General features: G+C 54.5%; 1 protein-coding gene across 9 annotated transcripts in view; it reads right to left on the bottom strand.

Moving 5' to 3' along the window:
- Positions 1 to 12692, bottom strand: part of GNB1L (G protein subunit beta 1 like) — a 40936-nt gene that overhangs the window by 13652 nt on the left and 14592 nt on the right. For 5 of the 9 annotated variants that reach the window (XM_072953220.1, XM_072953221.1, XM_072953219.1 and 2 more), the window contains 3 exons: positions 4408 to 4565; positions 3974 to 4115; positions 3537 to 3662 (listed from right to left, as the gene is read on the bottom strand). In XM_072953220.1, the coding sequence (XP_072809321.1) occupies positions 3537 to 3662; positions 3974 to 4115; positions 4408 to 4495 (356 nt within the window). In that variant the 5' untranslated portion in view covers positions 4496 to 4565. Of the gene's footprint in view, positions 1 to 3536; positions 3663 to 3973; positions 4116 to 4318; positions 4566 to 9046; positions 9208 to 12692 lie in introns of those variants that run through there. The other 4 variants (XM_072953222.1, XM_072953223.1, XM_072953225.1 and 1 more) reach the window with 4 other exon arrangements.

The following is a 12692-nucleotide window of genomic DNA, read 5'->3' as shown; positions in this document are numbered from 1 at the left end:
GGAGGTCCACACAGGCCAGGGGCCCACTGTGTCATCAGGACATGCCGGACACTGGGGGCAGGAGGCACAGGGATGAGGCTGCACTGCCTGTCGGGACAGCAATGCCAGAGAAAAGACGAGGCCTCGGCTGGCAGCAGCCGCACTGAGAGCAGAGGACTGGCCTGTTTCTAAGCAACTTTATTTTGAATGTTTCAAACTCCCAGAGCAGTGGTTCCGAGCCTTCTCCACCCTGTACTCCAGGGCTGCACACATTATGGCCGCCCCACTACCTCCCCCGCCAAGGAGACCCCACGGAGTGGCATCACTGCTCTCGAGCAGCCAGCTCAGGGCCCAGGGGGAGCGCTGGGCTGGTCAGTCCTCACCAGAGGCCCTTCCTCTGTCCCTCATGTGCCTTTTATCCCTAGGGTGACATTTCCACATGTGGGGAGGACAGCACGGGGACAACAACGCACATGAGGCCAACTGCCCATACCGCTTGCCTGGACGGAGGCACTGGCCAGGAGTGTCCTGTGCAAAGCCCTCACCCCACTATGGTCAGGACTGTGGGAAGGAGACCGTGGCATCCGCCCACTCCCAGCTGTAGGCCCACCGCCGCACACACCTACTTTATACACACATCTCTCTCACACACACACACAACTCTTTCTGTATCTCTCTCTGTGCATGTATTTTCAAAACTCCACAAGTTCACAGCAATGCCCTGCCAGTTCTTTCTCCCCTTCCTCCTCCTTGGGTTTGGGACTGTCTTCCCTCACAGGGAAACACCCGGCTCCCACTGTCCTCAAGATACATACTGACACACTCAGCTGATGAAGTTGCCACTCTGAGACCTGCCCCCACCAGCCTGCTCCTCTCCCCACTGGGCACGTTACTGCCGACAACTCTGTGGACAATTCTCCCTCACTGAAGGGGGAGTGAGTGCTTCCTCTGAAATTGGAGGGGGAGTGAGTGCTGGGAAGATGGGACCCCAGAGTATCCATAAGGAATCAAAAAACACTCATCCACACCAACAGAGATTCCAGGTGAAGTGTGGACAAAGGGAACAGTGACAACCTGGTGCTGGCTCCTTCCCAAGACACAGATGCATGAGCCATGGAGGGAAAGATGCCACGTTAGAGTATGCAAAACTGACCACCTTCAGCTCATTAAAGATACCACGAAGAGTGAGAAATGACAGTCACCATGTCAGAGAAGTAACCGGTGACACAGAAACACCTTCCACATCTAGACTGTGAGACGAACACCTGTAACTCAGTGAGAAGGAAGCAGTCAATCCAAAAGAGAAATGGGCATTTAGCAGAAAGTCCATCCAAGGGGCTGCCACATGCAGAGGAGGGTTTGGCTCACTATGTGGTCAGAAGAACACAAATGAGGCCACAGCCAGAAGCTCCATGCCCGGGCGGTGGCAGCGGGGGGGTTGGGGTGCAGCCTGGTGACCTCCGGGCAGCCCCCTCTGGGTCCAGTGTGCACCCAAGCCTCATCCAACAGTCCCAAGTGGACAGCCCAGACCCCCATGACAGCAGAATGGTGAGGAAGCTGGGTATCCCTGTTCACAGGGACAGGACAGGAAGCCCCACACTGCAGCACTCACATCCCAATGCATCGCAGTCAAGTGGAAGTCAGGTGCAAAGGAAGCAGTTCCGTATGGCTGTTTGTTTACATTAAAAAAAAACATAAAATGAGTCTGCTTTTTGGAGACACATATTCAGACGGTAAAGCAAGAATGAGGCAGGGGCTGCCTCCTGAGGGTGATGAGACGGGGGGGCTGGCGGGTAGGGAGGTCTGGGAGTGGTGACCCAGGCGCCCACTCGGTGGTCACAACACGGCCTGACTTGCTCGTACACCTTCCTGTGAGCACGTCGCATCTCCCAGTAAAAGAGGTGGGAAGAAGACGCACCCAGGCAGCCACAGGTGCGTCCTAGGGGTGCGGGTGGGGCGGGGGTGCCTGCAGAGCCAGGCCAGGCTGGGGCCCTGGCTCCCAGCTTTCTGTCCTCTCGCCGCCCCTGAACATGAAAGCACATCTTCCCCGTCAAGGGCCACTTTGGAGACTTGCTTCCAAACACAGCTGGGCGCCCGGCCTCTAAGTGCAGCGTAAACGCACCTGGGCACTCCACGCACCTGCACGGTCTGCACCCCCGCCTGCAGCAGGGTTCCAGCGGCGCCAGCCAGCACACACGCACTCCCAGAGTGCCCCTGGAGCCTGCCTCCTGCACAGCATCAGCCGGTCCTCCAGGGAGTGGGCCCCCGGGCAGGGGCTCCCTGAAGACAGCCCAGGGTGCCTGGGCCCTGGAGGAGCAGGAGGCCCTGAAGGGCCTACATTGCAGCTGAAAACTCAGGAGGAAGGTTTACCAGCAGCAACTGTGGACACAGGCAGCTTAGCAGGGTCCTTGGACACCATGTCTGTTCTAACCGTCAAGGAAAGAGCAAAGCCATACGGGGACCCCTGCAGCACGAGGAGGCATCTGAGCAGCTGGGCAGGGAGCAGAACGGCCTGTGAGGATGGCCCTCAGGGAGCACACGTCCAGGGCACCACCTCCCGCACGCCCTGGGCCCCCAGACCCCGCAGGGCGTGGCACCAGCTGGAGTCCAGCACGAAAGTGCTTTGAAGCCCAGTGGGGGCCCAGCAGGCCTTGTTTTCTGGGGCTTGGGCTCCAAGTCCGGAGCAGGAGGAAAGTAGAGCTGTCCTGGAGTTCCGGGGGCAGAGGGCGCTCGGGAAAGCCCTCTGTGACCTGGTAGATTTCTGGTACAGCGACCCCTGTACAGGGGCAGAAATTGGAGCAACCTCAGCCTCTGGCCACCTGACGGCCCCGCTCTCCCAGGCCCTCCTGGTCTGTGAACGCCCCGGACCACCCTTCCCTCCAGGGAAAGGATGGAAGCCCACCCAACTCACTCCTTCATCCACCAGCCCCTGTCTGCTGCCTCTGGCCCACCTCCCACTGGAGTCCTGGCCCGTCACCTCCACAGGCCCCCTCCCCTGCGCTGTGCAGGCCAGCCCCCCACCCCCACAGCCCCTCTTGACACTCACAGGCTGGAACCACCACGGCCTTAGGGAGCCAGAACCCCCTGGCTCCACCATCTCCCACTCCCAGAACCCCAGGTACACGGGGGATGGAGCGCAGCCCTGTCAGGCTGGGTGGGCTCCAGGCTCAGACTCTGGGCCACTCTGCCAACCAGTCCTCCCTGCCTCACAGGAGGGTGGAGAGAAGGCCACCTGCAGGGTGGCAAGCGTGATACCATGGACCGGCCTGCAGGAGAGGACTGAGGCTCCTCTGAGGGGGGCCCTAGCCCTTGCCCTGGGCATCTTGGCAGGCCAGGGTGGGCTCTGCTCAGACTACAGGCAGCGTGTGTCCGTCAAGCTCTCCTCAGAGAGCAGCTGCCGGGCACCCCGCACCCCTGGTGGCGCTGCCTTGGGATGGGTCCCGTCCTATTCTGCCACTGGGAGCCAGCCGTCTTGGCAGCTGGGGAGGCCCCCAGGCCCCCACTGAGGGCCACAGCCTGGCTCCCTGGGAGCTACACTCACTGCCACCAAGACCCACCTGAGGAGCTGGGGCCCTGGGGGCAGAGTCTGAAGCCAGGTCACACACTTGCCCGTGTGGCCATCCAGGGTGGCGAGCACTCTCCGTGTCTGCAGGCTCCAGATGTGCACCAGCCCGTGCAGGGACCTGTTCAGAGGAGGACCCCGCACAGCTGGCAGACAGGCGTTTAGCCAGCAGCTCCCAGTCGAGGTGACCTGAATGCGAGCTGAGCCAAGGAAGGCGGGCAGGGCCCTGGGGAGCCTCTTCTTGGGGAGACGGGGGTTAGGGTTAGGGTGAGCTGGTCCCAGCTCCAGGGGAGAGTGTCCCTGACTCCTTCTTGGGGGACACCCAAGGGGACAGCCTGTCGAGAGGGCTCTGAAAGGGCAGAGTGCCTGGCTCACTGCTAGCCGCCCCCCCCCCGACTTCGCCCGGAGTCCCCTGGACCAGGGGGTACTCACCCTGAGAGGAGCAGCGGCTGCCCCTGCCCTTGGGCTCCTCCGCAGAAGTGCAGCGCATGCACTGCTGACTGGGCGCCTCGGAGGACAAACTGAGGGTCTGGCGGTGGGGGCGGTGGGGCCATGCTGGGCAGGATGCAGTCACCTGGGGACCGAAGGAGGGCGTGAGTGACCTCCCTCAGGAAGGCACCGGAGCCTCCCTGCATACTGCCCACCCCTAAACCCCTCTTCCATCTGCTCCCGGCCTCTGCACCCAGGGGCACCCCCGTCCCAACACCGGCCTCCCCAGGCAGGCCCAGCAGCACCACGCCCTCCCACCGTGCCCTGTACCTGCCTCTGTTCACCCACCAGCTGCACCTCCTGCTTTCTGAGTCCCCTGGCCACACCAGCACTGTCCCACTGGGGCAGGATCCTGCTCCTCTGGGCTCTTCACCCACCTGGAGTGTCCCTGCCCTCAGTCCAGGCCTCACTCCAGCTCCTCCCAGCAAAGTCAGACGTGTGCGAGGTCCCCGGTGCCAGAGGCATGAGCAGGACTCAAAGACGGAGGGGAGCTTATTCCTTGTGAGCTGCAGACACGGCCCGCCAGGTCCCAGTCCTGCACATCACAACTTCCAATTGTCACAGCCACCCAGGGACAGTCAGAGAGCCACCCTACGCCTCCAGGCTCACACCTCAAATGCTTCAGAGCTTGCACTGCCACCAAGCAGCAGGGGACCAGTTACCCTGTCACCACAGGAGGGCCGCCCCTCACAGAGAAGAGACCCTTCCTCTAATCACTGGTCCTGCATGTAAGGCCTGCTGGGCCCACCCACCCAAAGGAGAAGCGCCAGGGTTCCTACCAAGCCCACTTGATCGCCACCTCAGTCCCATAGGCAGCGAGAGCCACCTCCGTCTGCCCGCAGGCCCCGGGCGGGCTGAGGGGGGGAGGGAAAGGCTGGAGCAGCTGGGTGGAGGCCTTTTCTGTGGGCTCTGCAGGATGGGGCCAGGGCCAAGGCCACACAGCCACCAGTGGGGGGGACGGGAAAATGTGAGGGTGGGACGCTAGGAAGGGCTCTGGGAGGACAGCTGGGGCTGAGGAAAGGGTGGCTGGTCCCTGGGCTTCGCCCCTTCAGACGTTGAGCCCCACACCTCCCCACCCCAGAGATGGGACAGCCTTTCCTTCCAGCCCCGGGCTTCGGAAGAGGCCCAGGAGCAGTGTGACTGGAGCAAAAGGTTCAAAACCCAAGAAGTGGTGCTACTGAGGCAGCAGGGGCCTGGCAGCCCCGAGGAGCAGAGGGCAGGCAGTGACAGGAGCCTGGAGGTCACCAGGTCTGGCCCACTGGAGGGCAGTTGAAGCAGGGCTGGGCCAAGATGCCAAGGCCCAGGAAGGGGTGGCCGCAGGTCTGACTCGGGCGACTGTTACCTTCACCACGGAGCCTGCAGGGGCAGACGCTCCACCCTGACATCTTGCCTCTGTCACAGGGTTTCAGGGAGGAGGGGCCAGGGACACGGTTCACAGCGGCCGAGTCTCTGCTTGTCTGTGTCTCTGTCTCTGTTTCTCTCTCCTTTAGGGTTTTCAGCCAAATAGTCCCTCCCACCTTTGGCTAAAAGCCAACTGACTCCTAGATGCAAGGACGGCTGCCTGGACCGGCTGGCCTGAGGACATGTTTGGAGGGGCAGCTGTGGGACCCTCAGAAGCCACTGCCCACCTGTGCCACACCTGCCCCAGAGACCGCTGGCCAGTGACGGGAGCAGGGCTGCAGGACCCCAGGCTCAGAGAAACCCAAGGACGCAGACCCTGCTAAAGCACCTCAGCCCAGCAGAGAGGCCCCTGTCCAGGACCGGGGGTGCAGCCCCCACTCAGCCCAGGCTGCAGTGACAGGCCACCTGCACACAGGCTCCCATCGTGCAGTCCTGACATGCACACACGTGCTAACACCTGTGGACACACATGTACATACGTGCTCACACATGTGCTCACACAGGCGCCCGCACACACACACGCAGGTGGCGGGGCGCCCTGCACAGCACCAGCACAAGCCCAGCCCACACTTGCCACCTGCCTGCGGCCTGACGGAGTTTCCAGAACCTTGCGCATCAGGCTCACTGCGAGGTGATGAAATCCAGCACCCCCGTCTCCCCAGGACCGCAGGGAAAAATCTGTTGTGTCATTACAGCACTGGACACTCAGCCAAAACGAAGCATCGGCAATTAAGGGCTCCATCATTTGAAGCAATTAAAGTAAATGCTTTATTTGAAAACTAATTAATTCTAGCTACATACTTTCCCCATGACAATATCCCGTGATGACTTGATTTATGACGTCTAATTATTCCTTATTACTCTAACTGAGAAGAATCACATTATCCTATCTCCTGGCACCAGGCCACCCGAGCAGAGGCTGTGGCCCTGGAAGCCGGGGTGCATGTCAGTCTGGCTCCCTGCTCTGTCCTGCAGGCAGAGGAGCCCGAACTGTCACCCGCACAGCACAGCCCCGGTGTTGCGAGACACAGTCCTTTACAGTGGAAAAGGGAGACAGTCTGACACCACCTGCCCAGGCTGACAGCCTCGCCAACTGTGGCCACAAACGCCCCCGAACCCTGGCCCCATGTCCCTCTGCGCTAGCTTTGGCAGTGGCCATAGGCCTCATGGGAACCGCTCGAGGGGGACCGACCTCCCACTGTGGGAGTGGTGGAGGGGCAGCACAGGGGAGGCAGGAGCCCACACACAGCCGCGGGGCCGGGAACCTGTGCAATTCGAGAGGCAGGGGAGGCAGGGCTGGGCAGGGGCCTGGTGTCCAAAGACCACAGGTCCCACCCCACGTTCCTGGGCTGCTGGGGGTCTGTACCAACAGGACCACCAACCCCAGCCCCTGCCCGCCCCCAGCCTGCAGGTCCTCATCACTGCTGCCTGTGCGACAGTGCGAGCTAGGCCGCAGCGGACATGGGACAAGGGCGAGGTTCCCCCAGCAGTCCCAGGCCCTGATGCTCCTCGCCAGGGCGGCGCCCCTTCCAGCAGGATGGAGGCCTGACTGGCCCTCTCCCCAGAACAACTGAAAATGCTGATAAAGGAGAAACCAAACTCTTCGATACTGTGTTGGTAAGAAAAAGCCTAGAAACTTCAGAGGCAAAACGCTCATCAAGGTCAAACCTGGAGAAGCCTGCAGAGCCCGCAGCTGGCCCTGCCCTCGGGCCCTTGCAGCCCTACACCTGAAGCCTGGCCCAAGGATGGTGATCTCAAAGGAGCCCCACTAAGACGAGACCCCTGGGCTGTATGTTCGGTGTCAGACAGAACCAGATCTCACTGCACCCACAGGGCCAGAATGATGCCCGCCCTCCAGCTGCAGCCCAAACCTCACTGCTGTCTCTCAGAAGGAGCCCCCCTCCACTGCCCTGGGCCTCAGTGAACCCACAGGAAAAACCCTGAGAAGTGCAGACTTCTGGGCAGCACTACAGGACCAGACCAGGAGACCCAGCCGCCACGAGGAGGACTCCAGGGGCAAAAGCAGCAGGGCACCCCGGCATTGGGGCTGCGAGATACAGGCTCGTCACGGTTCCAGAGGCAAGAAGACAGAACGGCCAATACAGACAAGGAGCGAGAGACAACGTCGCCTCTCAGATGTGGAGAAGGACCTGGCGGTGAAGGGCTGCTGGTGGGCAGACGTGCTCAGGGTCAGGGTCGCAGTGTGGCTCCACAGGCCACTCCCACCAAGGAGGAGACGCTCCTGCCCAGGGCAGACACCTGGCTCTCACGGCTCCCCCTCCATGGGCACCAGCAGGCACACTCCCACCCTGGCCCTGACCTGCCAATCGGGTGGAAAAGGTCAAGGGCAAAGAGCAAGGGCAGCAGCAGGGAGTCTCTTCCACATGCAGAGACTGGAGAGCCTCACGGCCACACGTGGTGTGCAGGCCCCAGGAGATCCTGAGTCAAAAAATGAGGCCACGAGCACAGTTCTGGCACAACTTGGCTGCTGATAATACGGAATAAGCATTGCTAATTTTCTTGGGGAAAACAATGGTGTTTTATGCAGAAGAGTGCCCTCATTCTCAGGTTGCAGCATCTTAGAGGTGAAATGTCTGCAATCTGTTTTCAAATGTTTCAGAAAAGCCCCATGCAAGTCTCTCCCTACCTCCATGCAAGTACACAGTAAAGCAAGTACCAGCAGGCGCAGGTGCAGGGTACACAAGTGTCGTTTACCACACTGGTGACTTCTCTGTAATTCAGAATATAAACGTGTGTGGGGGCAGGGCGGGAGACAAACCCACCCGGGACTTGAGTGCTTCCGGAACAGACAGAGAACACAGAGCAACACAATAAAAAAGCAAACACCAAATGAAAAATGAGCAAAAGCCTTGAACAGACATTTCACGAGAAACATACATGTCCAATAAACACATGAAAGATGTTTAACCTAATTAATAACCTTGGAAATGCCTGTCAAAACCACCATGTGCTATGACTGCACTCCTGGCAGATTTGCAAAAATTAAACAGTCTGTCAAATGTTGACCAAGATGTGAGGCAACTGGGGCAAAATCTAAAACAGTCACTTTGGAAAGCAGGCGGGGACTGTCTCGCACACCTTGTGACCCAGCAGCCGCTCTTAACACCCTAAAGGCGTCCGCACGGCTGTGCACAAGGACGTGTGCCGGGACGCTCACAGCAGCACCGTGGACGGTAGCCGGGCCTGGCGCTACCCGAGCGGCCACCGGCTGCAGCATGCGACAGAACACTCCACAGAGCAGAAAATGTCACATGGACCAAGTTCAAAATCACAGTTTCCTTCAGAAGACCTCACTGAAGTCAGAAATGTGGCCAGAAACAGGGAGGAAACAGTCACGGCGCAGCACGCACAAGTCAATACGGGAAAAGTTAGTAAAGTGACTCCAAGAGGCAAAAATGAGAGACAAAGACATACCAGGCAAACGGAAGCAGTGAGGAAGCAGAAATAAAGCAGAAAGCAGTGGAAATACCGGCGTAAAACTACCGTAAGAGTCTTCTGGCTCTGGCCGGGGGCAGTAGGCTCCCTATCGCCTCTCTGCTCTCTACCTGCCTGACTGCAACTAAAAACTCGAGACAAAAAATGAACATCACTTACCCGAAAACTCTGAAAAGTGAACAACAGCAGAAAGACTTTGGAGACAAGCAAAAACTTGGAGAACTGACCTGTATGGGCCCAGGTTTCCTGTTTTTCTTCCGTGTCTTGGGGCACTGCCTTGAGGGTGGGTCCACGCTGCACAGCTGCAAGGCAGCAGTGCCTAAAACTTGGATAGAAACTGATTTCTGAACAGCAGTGCAGAGAAAAAGTGTAAGTCTTAGATTTGGTTAAAAAGATAGTATACAATATAAGAGGTATAGCCAAAAAGCCATAGAAAATCCTAGTTTCTAAAAAGTCAAAAGACAAGCTCCCTGATGGTTTGTGTTTCTGTTTGCTCTGCCACTGCCCCAGCGATGGCTGGATCTGGAGCTGCCTGGATGTGACTCTGAGAGAAACCCCGTCTTTCTGTCCAGCTGGGTCCTCTGGGAAGGGATGAAGAAAAAGACCCCTTATTTCTGTGATTGAGCCCAGGAAAACCTCAGGCGCCCCCAAGCAGCACACTCCCAGGACAGACCCAAAGCAGCGTATCAAAGTTTTGAAAATGGAAACGAGATTAAAACTATAGCCCACAGAGGGTGAGACAGAACTTGTGGTGCAAATCTGACTGAGCTGACTACCTGTTACTCCAAATTCAACATTCTCCAGAGTGCCCAATGTCATACTCAACGCAAGGTATGTCCAGGGCACAATACAGAAGTGCTCCACACACAAGAACTGGGCAATGAGATTACTTCTCCAAGGAAACGATTTACAGACACCAGCCTCGATACCGTTCAGATGTTGGAATGTGAGATAAGGATTTTAAAGCAGCTTTTATGAGTATACTCCACGAAGCAAAGGTAAACACGTCGGAAATGAATGAAGGCAAGTTCTCAGCAGAGAGAGAACTTTTTTTTTAAAAAAGAAACTTCAGAACAGAATAATACGATTACTGAAACAAAAACACTCAGCAATGGAATGGGAGATCATAAAGGTGAGAGTCAGAGACATGAAGGTTGGTCAAGAGAAATGACCCAGTGTGAGACCAGAAAGACAGATGATGGGCGTAAACGACCAGAGCAGTGGGGATTTGTGGGATGACAGCAGAAGTCTAATGTTCACATCACCGGAGTCTGAGGAGAAGAGGAAAAGATGGAGTAGGAAAATTACCTGAATAAATAATGCCTGAACTTTTACATATTTGGGAAAAGACAAAAATTTATAGATTCAAGAACTCAATGAATCATAAACAGGATAAATGCAAAGAAAATCATACATCACAATTAAACTGCTCAAAAGTCACAGCAATAAAACCTGGGCAGTATCGGCACACCACACACAGGGAACTAACGATCTGAATGAATGTGAGTGTCTCATCAGAACCGCAGGAGTCAGAAGGCAGTACTGAGAGAAAAGGACTCCTCACCCAGCAAGTCTTCCTTCGGGCATGAAGGCAAAATAAAGGCACCCTCAGACGAATGAAAACCAAGAGATGTGCTCTAAAAGAAATATTAGAGGAGATTCTACAGCTCAGAAGAAAGAAAGAAGTGTGGACCTTCAAGAAGGCAGAGGAAGGAAAATGCTAACTATCTGGGTAAATTACTATAAAAGACAGCACGTGCTTAGCATGCACAAGGTCCTGCGTCCAATCCCCAGAACTTCATTAAAAGGTAAGCAAACAAACAAACAAACCAAATTACCTAATTACCTCCCCCCACCGAAAAAAAGAGAATGTGAAACAAAAATTTTCTCCTCTGAAGCAAACATGTATATTGTTAAAGATACTAACACTGTCTAGTGGGATTTTCAATACATGAAGGGCGGAGGGTGAGGGGACCCATGTGGTTGTAAGCTTTCTATGTTTTACTTGCAACGGAAAAAAACAGCTCTAAGAAAACTGCAAAAGGTTAAGCAGATACAGTGTAATCCCTAGAACAACTACTAAATACATAGTATTTCACACAAGAGATACAGTCAAAAAGTCAATAGAAAATTTAAAAGGTATTTGAAAATATCCAGAAAACCCAAAAGAGGGCTAGAAGGAGAGGGCAGCAGACCAAAACTTCAAGAAAAAGAGAAAACAACAAAATGAGACACCAAAATAGAGCCGTAACAATGATTACAATAAACGTAAACGCTCTCAGCATGTTAATAATACCCGACAACTATATGCTATTAAAAAAAGAAGAGGGAGGAGGTTTACCTCCGCGGTCTGTGCTCAGCATGCACGAGGTCCTGGGTTCAGTCCTCAGAACCTCCACTAAAAAAATTATGATAAATAAGCCTAATTACTCCCCCCAAAAATTGAATTAACAAAAAAGACCCAACTATGCAAGATACCCAGGAGAAGCCTACTTTAAATATAAAAACATAGACAAAGTGAAAGTAAAATTATGAAAGAGATATACTATACAAATAGCCAAGAAAGTTGGGGTAGTTGTATTCACATCAAAGTAGACCTCAGAACAAGGACTGTTCTCAGAGACAAGAAGACACACGAGTCCTAAACACGTATTCAGCTAACAGCAGAACCTCACAACGTGTGAAGGAAAAACCGACGGAAGCAAGAGCAGAAATAGATACGTAATCACAGCCAGAGACGCAACTCTTCCTTCGCAGTCGAGTGAAAAGTCCAGAAAATAGCACAGAAGACCTAGTACTGTCTACCCCGACCTCGTGGACATGATGTGAGCGTTCCACCCAACACATACGGGATGTTCATCAAGATAGACCGCGTCCTGTGTCCTAAACCTTAAAAAATGTAGAGCGACCTGTGTAACTATCTGAAGTGACAGATGTTAACCAGACTAATCGCAGCGCTAACTCTGCAACACATACAAATAGCAAATCATTACGCTGTACACCTGACACTAACATAATGCCACATGTCAATTATATCGCAAAAAGAAATGTAGAAAATCCAAAAGCATACAGAGTATGTTCTCCGACCTTATAGATTTAACCTGGCAATCAATAACAGAAAGTTAACTGAAAAATCTCCAAATATTGGGAAAATAAACAACACACTTTTAAATAATCAATGGCCCAAAGAGGAACTGACTGAAAATGAAAATGGAAATTACTGAAACTTGTAGGGTGCAGCTGAAGGGGCACATAGAGGAAATTTAGGGCATCCAGCGCCAAATTAGGAAAGGAGAAAGGTCTCAAGTCAGTGACCTAGCTCCCGCCTCAAGAAACAAGAAGAGCAGCAGAATGAGCCCAAAGCAAGTAGAAGGGAGGAAATAAAGTCCGGAAAGAAAGAAACAAAACAGAGAATAGTGCAACCATGTAGAAAAATCAGCAGAACCAGAAACTGAGTCTTTAAAAAGGGCCATAAAACAAATAAAGCTCTAGCTAGACGGACGAAAAAGAGAAGATAACATGGGAAGAAGGGTTATCACTAGACACCACAAACTTTAAAAGGACGATAAGGAAACACTATAAACACCACAATGCACATAAACCCAGCAACTCGGATGCAATGGGGATTGAAGACCACAGACTAGGTGGCTTCCAGGTCACCTAGAAGAAATGACCTGAATGGCCCTTTAGCAATTAAAAGAACTTCGTTTTTGCTAAAATCCTTGTCTAAAAAAGAAGACTCCAGCCCACATGACTTGACTGGTACATTCTATCCAACATTTAAAGAAAAAAAAAATCACCCCAG

Source organism: Vicugna pacos, chromosome 32 (assembly GCF_048564905.1).
Source record: "Vicugna pacos chromosome 32, VicPac4, whole genome shotgun sequence".
In the NCBI taxonomy this organism is placed as follows: Eukaryota; Metazoa; Chordata; class Mammalia; order Artiodactyla; family Camelidae; genus Vicugna; species Vicugna pacos.
This window is presented reverse-complemented; position numbering and strand designations above follow the sequence as displayed.